General features: G+C 35.9%; 1 protein-coding gene across 4 annotated transcripts in view; it reads left to right on the top strand.

Annotated features, from left to right (window-relative positions):
* Window positions 1-9,325, top strand: part of LOC118748128 (beta-2 adrenergic receptor) — a 41,310-nt gene extending 31,985 nt beyond the window's left edge. For 2 of the 4 annotated variants that reach the window (XM_036482449.1, XM_036482450.1), the window contains exons 2-5: window positions 531-2,361; window positions 4,241-4,384; window positions 7,142-7,400; window positions 7,489-9,325. In XM_036482449.1, the coding sequence (XP_036338342.1) occupies window positions 4,252-4,384; window positions 7,142-7,400; window positions 7,489-8,065 (969 nt within the window). In that variant the 5' untranslated portion in view covers window positions 531-2,361; window positions 4,241-4,251 and the 3' untranslated portion in view covers window positions 8,066-9,325. Of the gene's footprint in view, window positions 1-515; window positions 2,362-4,240; window positions 4,385-7,141; window positions 7,401-7,488 lie in introns of all 4 variants that reach the window. The other 2 variants (XM_036482451.1, XM_036482452.1) reach the window with 2 other exon arrangements.
* Window positions 9,326-15,198: the final 5,873 nt, after the last annotated feature.

Here is a 15,198-nt window from a genome sequence, read left to right as displayed (position 1 = left end):
CTCGGACTATATGTGGCAAAACTCTTCAAAAAATTACGGGGTCGCTTTCTTGTAAAAAATTGTAACTTCTGACAACTTCAACATAACCTCCAAAATTTTCCTCCAGTTTATTGGAAAGCTTTGAGTACAATGAGGAGAAAGTTAGCTAAATACGGGTATATGTATTTCTCTCGAAATCGCTTTTAGCAAACAAATACATATATATATATTAGTTACGCCTTTTTTTTATTGCAACTCGTTACGGAATCTCGTAATTTTTTTTTGGTGGAATATCGAAACTGATCAATTTTGGATCAGTTCACTTTTGTAGACGTGTACGATATGAGCTAAGAGCTTAAGCAGCATCAAGGCAAATTCATAATGGTGGTAGCATATGCTTTTGTTTTTGCTTTTGGTACAAAACTGTCAAATGGAAAATGCAATTGAAATTTGTGTACCGAGGCCAAGCAAGTCAGCTGTTCTAAAAACTCTGCCTTATATGAATTCGCCTGGACAATATCGAATAATTTGGAAAGCTTTTTTTCTTTCAGGCATATTTCTCACCGAAGGCTGTCACCAACACCAAGCGCAACTCAACGTTTTGTGCTGCCTTAACTCTGAAATTACAAAAGGTGTTCGTTTTGGTCTTAAGGGCAGAAGGAGAGAGAAAAAATTTGGATGAATTTTTGAAAAAGAAAAAAAATATCTAAGCAATATAATGAAATGCAATTATAGACAGAAGAACAAACAAAGCAAAACAAACGATCAAATATTTTCAAGTACCAAATGCAACTATATTCCATTGAATGGAAAAACAACAACAACAACCACAACAACAAGAGAAATACTTAGGTGCTGTGTTTTATACAAACGTTCTAAATAATTCACATACATATAGTATAACTGCAAAACATAAACATTAAAAGTTAGCTAATTATTGATTTTAATTGTAAAATTTTGCTCCAAAAAAGAAGCAACCAATCGAATTCTTCCATTACCAAACGCGTGTAAAATTAAAGTTAAGCCATTTTTTGCGGCCGCCATTTCCACGTCGTCGCCGATTAATTAATTGCATAGCAGTGCCAGCAACTGTTGCGTAGAGCGAGTAGCGATACGTTCAGAGCTACCCGATTCATTTTCAGCAATATTTCCAAAAACAACAAATAAATAAAATAACGTATGCTTAAGAAAAAAGTGAAATAAATATGTCGTTCGAAAAATTTGCAAATCTATTAACTTATGTATAAAAAAAAAACTATTCAATAATAAAAAGTGTGAAATTTAAACTGCAATCATTTAGAACTAAAATTAGTAGTATATACAAATGTATGTATTTTTCGATATTCGTCAGCGCATATTAATGACTAGAGCAGTGTCTAGATCCAGCTTAACACATACATGCATACATATTAGACTGCTTCTCGAACGAAACTTGTACTCTTTAACAAAGTGTTGTGAATTGCGATTAAAATAAGGCATTAAATTAACATTATTAATAATAGAAAAAAAAAACGATTACATAAAATGTTTTTAAATTTACCGAACCCAAAATCATAACGAGTAGTTTCGACAAGTCTTAACGAAAATTAAAGAAAATTAAATAGTAATAATTTAAATAAAAAATTTTACTAAGTAGTGAATATAATCTCATCGAGCTTAAGGATATTACCAATGAACCGCACAACAGCGCCTAATGCAAATAACAACAATTGGAGAAATAGTGTTACGACAACAAATGCAATTATAACGAATAAAAAGCAAAAAACAAATAAAGCACCGAAAAAAAACCAAAAACTTTTAATAAGTACGAAAATTCACTAAAAAGACGAAGCACGCGAAATAAATAAAGTTTTCCTCAACCTTAACCCTGCACACGCCGTTGCGAAGCGTATTGCAGCACCTAACCTCTGAGCAAATATCTTCATCTCTACCAATAATAACTGCACAATCAGACATATGTACACGCGTATATGACTTTGTGATCGCATGTGTGTGCGTGAGTAGGGTTGTAGCACACAATTTGCCAAGTACAGCCGTGTAATATTTGGCCTATGTCCAAATAGGCTTTTTTGATTGCAGCACTTTGCCCTTAGAAGAAACTCGAACTAGCGTTGAAATGTAGAAGTGCCAATGCGCTAAGACAACATAACTACAGGAACTACGAACGACGAACGACCTTCGCGTGCTGGCAATACCCCGCCCTTTGCATTACATTGAAGTTGAAGGACGTCAACGGCCTATCAAAGGTATCACACAGCCCGTATAAGGCAATCGGCGCTGGTATTATTGAGGCACCGGAAACCGAATTGCCGTGCAAGTGCACCGTCAGACTGCTGGCTATTTACATAAATCCAATATGAAAGCGTCATGAGTGAATCCAAGGTTAGAATTTAAACATAAACATATGTATGTATGTATGTACATATATGTATGATGCTATAGCGCCAGAGTAGCCTATCTACATTTTTGAAAAAAAAAATAAAATTATGGCGATTTATAGCCACAAAGATTTTGCTTATGACAACAATAGGTTAGGTTAGGTTGAGGTGACTGGTGATGGTCGAACAGCACAGGTCCCCAAAGGTTGCAGCACCCATGTAAGTATGTACCTGCATATGTAAGTCTCCTCTTTCAAAATGCGGAATTCAGGCTCTTCCTCATTTTTTCAGAGCCATGACCAAAGAGAATTTTTGCTGTGGTCCAGTGCGAGGAGCTCCTAAGAAATATTCCAAGTCCTATTCTGGCCACATGTGTATGTGTCAAGCTGTTCTCATCTTCGGTTAAGAAATATTATTGATAAAGGATCTAGACAGAATCATGTTTGCCTTTTGCAAACTTTCATTTTAGCTCCTTGTAATAAATGTCATTGATCTAACAGTTCTTCATTGATTTAAAAACATTCCTAATTTTACATTTAATAGTACACTGCCATTTCAATACCAGATTAATAGAAAAAAGTTTTCTTCTATAATTATGAACAAAGTTTCGTATAAATAGGAAACAAGTAATTTACAAACAAAAATTTTTAAGCGCAAGCTTTTATAAGTGATTAATGAAAAAAAGAAAGGGCCACCCGCGCACTACTTAACAGCTAAAAATTGTTTACCTATACATAGTTATTTCATCCTATTTAAGTAACATACGTTTTAAAATGAATCTAGTAGGATCATAAATGTGGATTTTCCGAATATCTCGACTCTTGCGCCACCTATCGGACAAACTTTTTTATGGAGTTGTTTATTTTTAGACAAGTGATTCACATTTTAAATATGAACCAAATCGGAAGGTTTGGTTTTCATATATATCGATACCAGCGCCACCTAGCGCAATAACTCATCTTCCGTATTGCATTGTCATCGGTTTTCGAGCTAAGTTTAAAGTTTCAGGGCTCGAGCTCATCGGAAAGTTGGTTAAAAATTAGTTGCAAAATTTGATTACACACAGTTGAAACATAATAAAAGCTTGTGAGAATACAACAACCGTGGCGTAAGCTTAAGATTTCTTTCTAAATTTTGTTCAAAACATATTTTTACCACGCTCTTGTCTAAGTAATTGTCGCCCTCAAGTAATTAAGCGAAGAACTGTTTACTCTGAATGGTCGTCATCAAAAGAAGGAGACCTCAGCCGAGGCTTAACTTAACTTTCATTGGCAGGTTTTTTATAAGTGGCCAGTCTTGACCCAGCGCACAACCAATTGCTGGGGGTTTGCCTTCTCACAATTAGCTCGCTTCCGAACGGGTGTTCGGTTGCTACCGAGAGGATACTTGGTGTAAACACCGGAAGTCGCGAGCTGCTTGAAAGGTTTGCAAAATAATCGTTAACTGGCCCTCCCAGGTGAATGGTGATCAAAAGCTTTTCCCACATGCGTGGAATGCTGCACCCGGAATCATCCTCCGAGTCCGAGTAGTTATGTGAAAAGGAATACGCTGAGGGTTATGCCTGGGGCACACATGTGGTAAAGAAATTACAATATTATTATTGTAGTTTGCAGCAGCTACAATGACTTGTGGTATGCGAGTGACATACGTGTCGTATAGATCGTAATATTGATATCATACTACGATGTGTGTCTCTAGCATTAGAAAAACTGCAAACACAGTTTTATAAATGAACTACTTAAACAGGCATAATTCCTCAACCTTAACCCTGGTCTTTAAAAAAAATCGTGCAATTTTTTTTTTTTTGATTTTGTTACACTGTGTATTTTAGAATCTTCTTTAGAATTCTTCTTACCTACGTACGTTTCCATATTCCTTTGCAGGATATACAAAAATGCAGGAAATGAGTTACCTGCAAGATAATTCCAAATTGGAGGCACTTACCAAGGCTGTACTCATCTCCATTCTAGGTGTTGCCATAGTCATCTCGAATCTTCTCATTATAGCCACTTATGCAAATTTCAAAGGTGAGTCTTTGTAAGTATAAAATTGCAACTGTTTAATTTCCGCGTACAACAACGAGTACGTACGAGTACATATTTAAAATAATAATAAAGTAAATATGTATGCGCAAATATGACGTACATACATATATACGTATATGCAAAATCACACATACATACCAGGATGCTACGTAACTACGTAACGGAAGAAGGTACAACCCCACCTGCCGATGCATGAGATAACAGTAATTATTTTTGGTTGTAGTTTAGAAGAGCATTTAGATAAGCTTTTCTTTTGTTGTGCGACAATAGACAGTTTAATAAATATTTCAATTTTATCCTTAAATGCTCGTTAGAAATCAAATAAAGAAAGCGTTATTTGCGACTGATTTACGAACTTGAATCGATTTCCATACATACGTTCATACAACCGATCCACTTAAGATAATAGGTTTGTACCCGCGGGTGCCCAAAACAACGCAGAAAGCGTTCCTCACGCTAGAAAAATGGTGGCAATAGAGAGCGAATACCTTCCACATTTGGAACGTATATGTCTTCTTCTTCGTGCCCGAAACAGCCCGAACTTTTGTCCGTGCAGAAATGTGCAAGAAGTAAATTTGAAATAACAGATGTTGTTCGTTTACATCCGATTGCAAATTTTGTAAAATGCAAAAATGGAAAATAGCACTAAAAGAGGTTTTTTGTGTTCCTCACGCTGTGGGCACTTTTGGCACGTGTTGACACATTTTTGACACTTGTGAGAGAGTAACTTATTTGTACGCTCTATTAACCCTTTCAATTTTCAAAAAGAAAAGGAATATAGTATATTGCGGGGACCGTAAATAACAGGTACTTTTTTCGGCAGTTACACTTGGCCAGATATTTTTAAGTCGAATATAAAAGTCTTTTCCTAATAATAAACAAACCGCTTATGCAAATTAACCGAAACAACCCGAAAAGCGTGTGGAACAAAAGTAATAGTTGTGTTCGTTCAGAAAAGTCAGTAACAAAATTCAGAGAATAGATAAGAAAGTATAGCGCGAACAGGAATTTGTAGAAATTTGCAAGCTTCTCTGCCAGCCGGCGTCCACAGTTGCATTTCAATCGTTTTTTTTTTTTAATTATTTCAAGTGGAAAACAAAACAGGATATTTCTTCTTATTCTCGCTTTTTTCAACATATGCTTCAATTTTTTGTGGTAGTCACCGTCGGATTTCCTATATCGAAGACAGTGGTATCGACGGCGTTTCGATTACGAATAGAGCTTTTTCAGCCGAGTACCTTTGAAATCATTGGAATTAAGTAAATTAATTGAATAAACAAATATTCGCGGCAAGATTGAAATTTTTAAATTTAACGAACTTGTTGACTCAAATTATTGTTGACAGAAATTCAACCGTGTGCCACAATCGTGCTTGCAAATGTTTGCTCGCAAAATTTTTCCCAGCACGAGTGTGCAACTTCTCCTCCAAATGAAACGTCAAAGTTGTGCTCTCTCCTTGCAAGTTGTGTAAGTTGTGTAAGTTTTTTGTCCAAACGAACGCGATTTGGTAACAATTGACACCATCTTGTACAAGTTTTTTGCATCGGGAACAGAACTAATATGCATATAGCACTAACAAACGTTCGCTGAAATCGATCTATCCAAGAGCGATTCGCATGTAATCACAGGTACTCTCACTCTCCCCTATCTCGGTGAGAACCACTAGAGGGTGCCTTTCATGGTACTCATTCGCAAAGAATGGCAATATCACTGTGGCCTAGTATTCATATATGGATGACTAATCAAAAATCAACCACAAGTCAAAGAGATGTGAGGCAGTCCCCTAATTGCCGCTTGACAATTAGAGAATATGCTTGCCCCGCTTGCCGATGTCAGCCAATCTGTGCCCCGTCCACTCACGCCCAGAGGTGAAATGAGTAAAGAAAAAGCACATTGGTATCAGTGTTATCAGAGATAAAGTCGAAGCCTCGAAGGGCATATACTAGAGGGGTCTTGGTCCGTTGATAAAGTCCGACGGCCGCAACAATGTGTATGTTTTTTTATCGCCATGATTGACTCTAAACTGGTTGGTGGTGGAGGTGGGTAACTGAGTTACTCTGCTGTCTCCCAGCATTGAGCCGCATGCTCGGACTCACTTCTCAAAAGAATTGTGACTCACTAGTTTAATCATATGTACCTATCAGCCACCTACAAGCACTTTGAACTAAAAGAATTAAAGAAGAAAGACGAAGAACATACTGGAGAGATGTATGGGATACTAATGTAGACTTTACTAACTGAGTTGACTCAATAAATTGAGCTAGAGTCATTGAGTCGACTCGTGAGTTACCCACCCAACCAGTTTTTATAGGGCACAACCCGGTCAGTCATATTTGAAATTAAAAACTTTTAAATCGGTATGGAAATCATATTAAATAACAGTTCTTAAATAAGCCGTTCAAACGCACCAATTGTTTAACTCCATCAACAAATATCAATCCATCATAGGCTCAAATACATATACCTAAACATATGCATATGTATGAATATCTGTCTTGACTAATTTGCTGGAGCACTGTGACAGCGGGACTAATCACGAGAACTTTTAAAATCGGCTGGCTAACGATGCTTCTTTATTTATTCTGTTCTATTTTTTATTACTCTTTATTTATTTTTTCTTTTAATTATCTATTTGTGTTTTTATATGTATTTGTATTCTGCTTGTTGTAAAAAGCAAATAAATTCCTTGCAACTTCTTTCGCTAACTATGTACTTGGTCTGTACGTTGCGTTTATGTAGGTCCCACAGAGGTCATCAATTATTACCTTCTCTCGCTGGCAGTAGCGGATCTGCTATGCGGACTACTGGTTGTGCCGTTCTCAGTGTATCCAGCGTTGACCGGCGAATGGATGTACGGCGACATCGTATGCCGATTCACGGGCTACCTGGAGGTGACGCTATGGGCCGTCTCCGTATACACATTCATGTGGATCTCGGTGGACCGATATTTGGCCGTCCGGAAGCCGCTACGCTATGAAACTGTACAGACGAAAACCAGGTAAATAACTCCCAAATATACAAGCCTCTCTTCGTCTCTTCGGTGGTTATCTAATATTTTCTTTTTGTGATTTTTTGCTTGCTTGCAGATGTCAATGCTGGATGGTGTTCACATGGATCTCAGCCGCTCTGCTTTGCTGTCCGCCAATACTGGGCTACACGAAGCCCATCGCGAATAATGTGACACACATTTGCATGCTCGACTGGGGCAATATGGCTGCGTACAGTGCAACATTGGCGATTTTAGTTTTAGGTCCTAGCGTTATATCCATAGTACATAATTATGGTTATATATTTGTAATGATCCGAAAACTGAAATCGGGTGAACCCATACATGACAAAGAATATGCAACCGCATTAGCAGAAAATTTATCGAATCCTAGTCATATGATGTCATTCGTATTAGTGTTTGCATTCTGGATGTCGTGGTTGCCATGGATGCTGTTGCGCTTCTACGAAGTGGTGACCGGTGATGTTATCCAAAGTACTCTTATTCATTTTATGGTCGTCTGGATTGGCGTGCTGAATTCATTTTGGAAAATCGTCATTATGACCAGTATGTCGCCGCAATTTCGCATCGCACTTAGAGTATTTTGTTTAACAATTTGCTGTAAGACTAAGGGCCGTTTGCAAGCAGAACTAATCGGATTGGACCCAGATGACTAGAGTCGTTAGATTTTCCACCGTATGAACGGTTAAATTAACTTTCACAATTGGCTTACTTTTCATCACTTTCCATTCGAAGCATACAACATGTTTTTGCTTTTGTTATTGGTATTGGTATTGGCCCGCTATTGCGATATGGTCAAGATATATATATATATATATATATATACTCAATTGTTGTTGAGAATGACTTTAGAAATATGTAAATGATATACATATGTATGTACATTTGTACATTGGTATGTGCATGTCGATATGTACAATCGAATGTACAAGTATCTAACTACACATTCGGATACCTGTCAGGCGAAGAAAATGATGTTTAATGTAACTCAAATGTGAAATTTTGTTTAAACAAATAGCCAAGTCTGCGAAAGACTTGGTAGCAGTGTTGGTCACGAGCCCATTATCGATATATGTAGTACTCCTATGTATGTACGCCAAAATTTATACAAACATACATACATATGCACATTAGGGTGTCCCGGAATTTTGTTTTTTTTTTGCGAAATTTTTAAGTTTTTCCTTTTGGTCTAAATAATGTATCTATGGTTGAATTTTTAGCTAAGAACTTGAAAGTTATTGTTAGACGACTACATATATGTACTTCCAATTTATGGAACATTTTGACATTTGGCCGATATGATAGCGCTCAATCGTAATAAATCAACGTTTGCGGATACCCAACATCCTTTTACAGTTCAAATATTTTTAAAGAATATTTTCTATTTTTTATACCCGAACTTTGTTTCAATCTATACATATTCATATCACCGAAAATCAAGGAGTCCCATGACCCGTACCAAAATCAGTATGGCTGGGGGCTTACCGTACTGGTTCCTGCTCCAAAAGTGGAACGAAATGGCTAGGGTAGCCTGAAACGTAAACACCGAGCACTCTGTGCCTGGCGTAGTATGTTTACCATCCAGCGAAAAAAGTCCGATTAGGTTAATGGGCCTTATGCATAAAAAGTGAGCTTAAGCTCAGACTCAATTTTTGCACTGAAAGGGTGAGCTCAAGCTCAAGAATTTGTACTGAAAAACGAGTCGGAGCTTAAGCTCACTTTTTATGCATGAGGCCCAATGTTTTACATCTACTCCGTCGCGCTATTCGTCGCCTTGCCACCCCACAAGGAATATTGGGCAGATTTCAATCGATAATTCCCGATTTCGACGACTAGCGTTGTATGGAGCACCAGTAACGGTTGTTTCCCTTGCTGGAGAATTGTTACAAGTTGATATACGTTGATTAGACCAAAAGAAAAAAAAACATGTATGATATTTCCCTAACGTACACACTTGCATACATTCATACGTACATATTTATACTTATGGCTGCATATAAGACCGTGCAAGCAAACAAAAAAAAGTTTACCGTACACCCCTCAGTCTAAAAAGTGTTTGCAAGGCAATGGCGTATATACATTTTTCGGTGATACCTCAATTCAGCATTAAAAATTGTTTTTCAAAATAGGAGTACACCTGGAAAAGGTTTTTAGTTATAATTACTAACCAAATAATGTAGTTGGATATGGCGAAATAAATATTTAGTCTGCGAAAGTCTGCAATTTTTACTTGAGCCTTTTAGTTGAGAGAAATGTATATATAGTATTTGCAAACAATTACGAAATCACAATAGGGGTATTCCCGATCCGTTGCATATTGTCTAGCATGGTGCATAGAGAGCAGAAATAGCATGATTGGATAATTTTGTTGTTGTTTGAACACATAAATTATCCATTATTAGAACTGAAGCTTATTCCCTCCAAATTGATATTCACAATGATCCTTAGGCGGGAAATAATTATAAATTTTTGGAAAATGGGCGTAGCCCCGCCCTCTTATGATTGCTTGTGTATATCTCGTCAACCGCTTCACCAATTTCTTCTAAATAAACTGGGAGTCGGCGTAAAACTGTAGGTCCCTCCCTCCTTTGTGTGACAATATCGGAGGAGAAGCTCGGCCAAACACTAGCACATGTGTAAGCGGCAATCTATTATTATATTATTTATTATTAATATAAAGGTAAAAAATATGTATGCATAAAGAGTTATTATTATAAATACTTAATATGTATGTAAGAATTTCCTGAAAAGCAACGATAAAACAGAAAGCGTCGTAAGAAAATCCGGTCAATATCTGTTGGTAGTGCCAGTTTACGTAAAATGCTTTGCTTTTTCATTCTACGTTGAATCGAATTTGTGGAAATATTTATAAAAAAATATCTATTAATTAAAATTACTGAACCCAAAGAATTCTTCAACTAAATTCACGATTTGGTTCAACCTAGATGAATACCATAAGAATTATTTAGTTACACCAAATAAACCCTGGTAATAGTTCCCAAATATTTCCAAAATTCGGCAACTGAATATATTGAGTCGAAACAACAACAACGTCTTCTAATCAAAAAACAAAAGGTGAATGATATTCGGGGAGCTTTAATTTACTGACATTAGGGCGGTACGTTATGGTGGTAGGAACTGGTGGGTATTTGTCTTTAAGATCCAACTGTAAATGCTGAAGAATACTTTAGACTCAGGGGTGTATTTAGTATGGCCTTTTTTGGTATGGCAAACACAAGTTTTTCTAAACCAATAAAACCTGCGGACATATGTACATATACGTTTCTAAATATGTAAGTATGAGTATATACATACATATATGTATATGTTCATACGTATGTAAATATCTATGTTTAGAGAAAAAATACTGAAATTATTAGTTTACTTACTTACTTATAGAATGTGATTTATAAGTAGTGAATTCGTAACATAGTTTGGAAATTAAATTAATTTAAAATTCAATGCGCCGTAGAAAGCTTGGATTTTTAACTTTTATTTTGTTTTTCTTGCCGCCGCCGTAGTAGAATAATGGAAAACTATGTTTCACTTGTTACATAATTCATTTTTGTTATGACGGCGTTGTTTGAAAATAAGGACAAATTATCGGCGAAATAATAAAAAAGGGAGTACATATGTACACACATACATAAGTAGTATAGGAATAAAATATTAAGATACATATGTATATACTTTGTTTTATTATTTCTTCTGTTAAGTAGATATACGTATGTATATATATCAACGATGCATACCCTTTTCCGAACATATGTATGTACATTAGGGTGGTCCAAAAACAGTAAAGTCGGCATTGTAATGCTCTCACCCCCTATTTTAACATCAAAAAATATTTAGAGGCCGCTCAAAGCGCTCAAAGTTTTCCATGTATTTTTATATGGGAAAACAACAAATTTTCGTAGAAATGGTATAGATTTCTTTTCGATTGGAAAACTTTGGTTCTCTTCAGGAGAGTTACTAATAATAATACCCAATTATTTATTTAACCATTTTTTAATACTAACGATTTTTTATTTGTTCCCCCATTGCATTTTTCGGGGTTTTCGTGGATTTTTGGCGGACCTGTAAATTATAGTTGCGATGAAAAACTGGTTAAATAAACAATTGGGTATTATTATTGGGAATCTTCTGCAGATGAAAAGAATTTTCCGATAGAAAAATATTGGTTTTTTTTTAGAATTCTACACCATTTCTACGAAAAGTTGTTTTTTCCCCATATAAAATGCATGGAAACCTTTGGGCGCTTTGAGCGACCTCTAAATATTTTTTGATTTCAAAATAAAAAATAGGAGTATATTTTTTTCGGTATAGAACAATCCTAGGGGGTGAGAGCACAAAAATTCCGACTTTATTTTCCACATGTGCATATGGAGACGCATTAAATAAAAAATAAAAATGGTAATGCTGATTGCGGCATTGTCAAAGTATTTAGGCATAATTGAAAGAAATTTAAGTGTAATTTAAGTAACCCGAAAATGACACAGATACATTTAAAAACGTGAGAATTTGAAATTAATTGCGAGAAGCAAATTATATAAGGAAATGTACCGAAATATCGGCAACTAGATAAAAAAAATCCACATCATTGAATTATTCTTTTGTTTCTTAGAAACTTATTCTGTCCTAGCCTTCGAGCCTGCCATTCTTAATTTGCCAAAAAGAAATATTTAAGTTCTTTATTTCTTAGTATTTTTCCCCGTCCGAGCATAGTTTAGTTGAGTGAGACCTTAAAATGGGTGCTCCCTAGAGTGAGAAATCCCCTGTTCGGGATGCGGCGATTTCAGAATCAAACTGCTTAGTGCAAGTTAGCGATAATTATCCAATCGCTATCACACCTTGCAACATTCATAACACACGTCAGCAAGATGAGTTAGCGGTCCATAGTGAAACGAATACCGCTAACTCTCTCTTGAAAATTTTGACAGACATGTGACGTCATAGGAGATTTTGTGTATTGCCTGTGGAACATACATATACATATACACATGCAAAACATATACATACATACTGATAGATCTCTCGCAGCTCTCTCCTCCGGCAAATCTGCGAAGACGTCATATCCACGTTACTCTCCCGAATTTCACATCAATCAGCGCAGTCTTGTATTCTATCGGTCTTGTTAGCGATCCAGAATCGCCAGCGCGGTTACCCACGGACGTAAAAATGGGGAACGTGTCAGCTGACGCGATCTATATAATGCGGTGATGAGCACCGCCTTGATAAGCTTTCTACACATTTTGTATAGGCGCGTGCAGAGTAAAAGCTCTCTTTGCCCATCGCTGATCTAACGGGATCTGTTAACGAAAACTCGCCATCGCATGACCGTGACGTAATAGACGTTGATTCACTCTCTCTCTCTCTCTCTCTCTATCAACAGCAAATTTGATATGTTTCTACCCACTTCTACGGTTCGCTACGTACACGTTCGTACGTAACCGCGCTCTTAAAGTAAGCTGGTATTTATGCTGTATTTAAATGCATTTTTTCTACATACATATGGAAGAATTATAGAAAAGAAGATTGCGCCCTGATCCTTGCTGTGACGTCATGAACGAAACAGTAGGAATAGCAGACACAGTGGCAAAATCCCATTCAAATGATAAACAAAATTGGGAGCATTCACGTAAAGTTGTTAAATAAACAATATACATATATGTATTTGTTTATTATAAGAAATATTAGAAGAAAAAGTTAAGTAAATGTGCCAAGTATAAAATGTATGTACATACAGAGGCGGCGAAACGCCCTGTGTCCGGGTGGGTAGTTCTGCTGGTAGCAAGAGTATACAGGTACAGAAAATGTGTAATTGAGAAGGTTTCGTGTATAATACATTTATTTTTCATTCATACTATGTATGTATATATTTCATAGAAATCGTAATTTAATCAAATTTCGAAAAACAAAAATGTCTGCAGTGAAAACACGGCCATTCGTTTTGAATTTCGAGAAATGGAATCCTTCATGAGGATTTCTAGATCTATCTTATCAACAGCTCCTGGATAAGAACGCAATATTGCTACATACATGGTTGAGCCGTTTTTGGTGCATTGTCGACCGCAAATAATTTTTCACCCTACATATTCAGAAACAAGACCCACACACAATTCGTTTTCACGTAAAAATTGGACATCTTTCGCAGAACCTGGAGTTTGCTCTTTGCGCCTCAATTATGCACAGAGCCATATCTTTATCGCTCTTGAGTCTGCATTTACTCAAAATCACAGATTCTCTTCAAATCTACTGTCCCACCAAGAAAGATCTTCTCTAAAGTTTTATAAAACTTTGCCGATTCAATATCAAATCTACTTGGCAGGAAGCAAACAACTTGGTAACGAATTTCATAATATATCTTCCGAAAATACTCTTCAGCAGTGAATTTCTGCTTTTGATATGTCGACACCTGAGTGGAAAAACGCCAGCCAGTTCGAAAACGTAATATCTCGAAAAACTTTTCAAGAACGCCTTACTTCAGAATTTGCTTGTAGAACGCCCTATTTCAGAGCTTTATTGAAAACACCCTACCTCAGGATTTTGTTAAAGAACGCCCTATCTCGGAATTCGGTTCAAAAACGCCCTATCTCAACTGAAAATACAAATATTGAAAATATGCTAAGACAGGACGTTCTTCAACCAAATTCTGATATAGGAAGTTTATCGTTAAAATTCTGACAATGGAAAATTCCCAAGTGCATTTCTCGAAATAAAAACGCTTCACATAAAAAAGAAGTGCAGTTGGCATTAAACTATAATTGCCAAAAAAATAATTTTTATCAGCTTAACTACTTTTCCGCTGGATATTGAGCAAAAGTGGATCATAAATATCTGCCAGGTGCATCCATAGTTTATATCTACATACATACATATGTTGTATCTTCTAATTCAACTTCCATAAAGAAGGTATGTACATGTTAAGAGACCCTGCCCAAAAATAGTTGATATATATATGCACACAAGCATACATACATAGAGTGTTGCCAGGCCTACTTACATAATTACCAAATTGAATTTATTTTATATATTACATAAACACGTAAATATGTAATTGTATAAACGTATTGTTGCACCCGAATTTGATGTGGAAATACTTCAAATTTCATAACTATGCGCGATATGCGTTGAAATTTTATCCTTTTTCCTTAGTGGGATAAATACAGTTTCCTTTTGAGTGCAACACTGCGCTTATACACCATAAATTTACACATAACCGTTATTTGTATATTTGTATTTGCATATAAATTAATTACATTTGTTAAATGCGTACGTATTACATATTATGTACATATTTGTAATTTTAAAATTCGACAAAAACATCTTCGAATTTATTCTGTTTGTAAGAATGAAGAATTTGCTATTTTCTTGACAAGTTCACTAAATTTAGTATTTAGCAAAACTGTACCGTAAAATAGAGTAGTTAATAAATTTATTTCTTTTAAAATCATCAGTCTTTCTGGTTCTTTCCTCGTTGAAACTACAAACATTTACATGCATATCAGCTGTGTTTTTTTTTTTTTTACACGCATATACATCTACGCTTAATGTGCAAAAAAAACAATCATCGAAAATTTCTATTGTATAACAAGTAATTTTGATTTTATCGACAACTATTTATAAGCGCACATAAAATTTGTCGCTAGAGCTCCATTCAATTTTTAAGCGCAGATATGTATGCGTGTAAAAAAATCACGCCTGTCGCTATCTTAATTCGAAACTACGTTTTTCACAGGTCTTATATCCTATATACATATTAAGATACACCTTCAATAAAAATTAGTTC

Source organism: Rhagoletis pomonella, unplaced genomic scaffold (assembly GCF_013731165.1).
Source record: "Rhagoletis pomonella isolate Grant_MI unplaced genomic scaffold, Rhpom_1.0 Rhpom_scaffold_00012, whole genome shotgun sequence".
NCBI classification, from domain to species: Eukaryota; Metazoa; Arthropoda; class Insecta; order Diptera; family Tephritidae; genus Rhagoletis; species Rhagoletis pomonella.
Note: the sequence above shows the minus strand (reverse complement) of the source record. Positions and strands in the feature narration are given on the sequence as shown.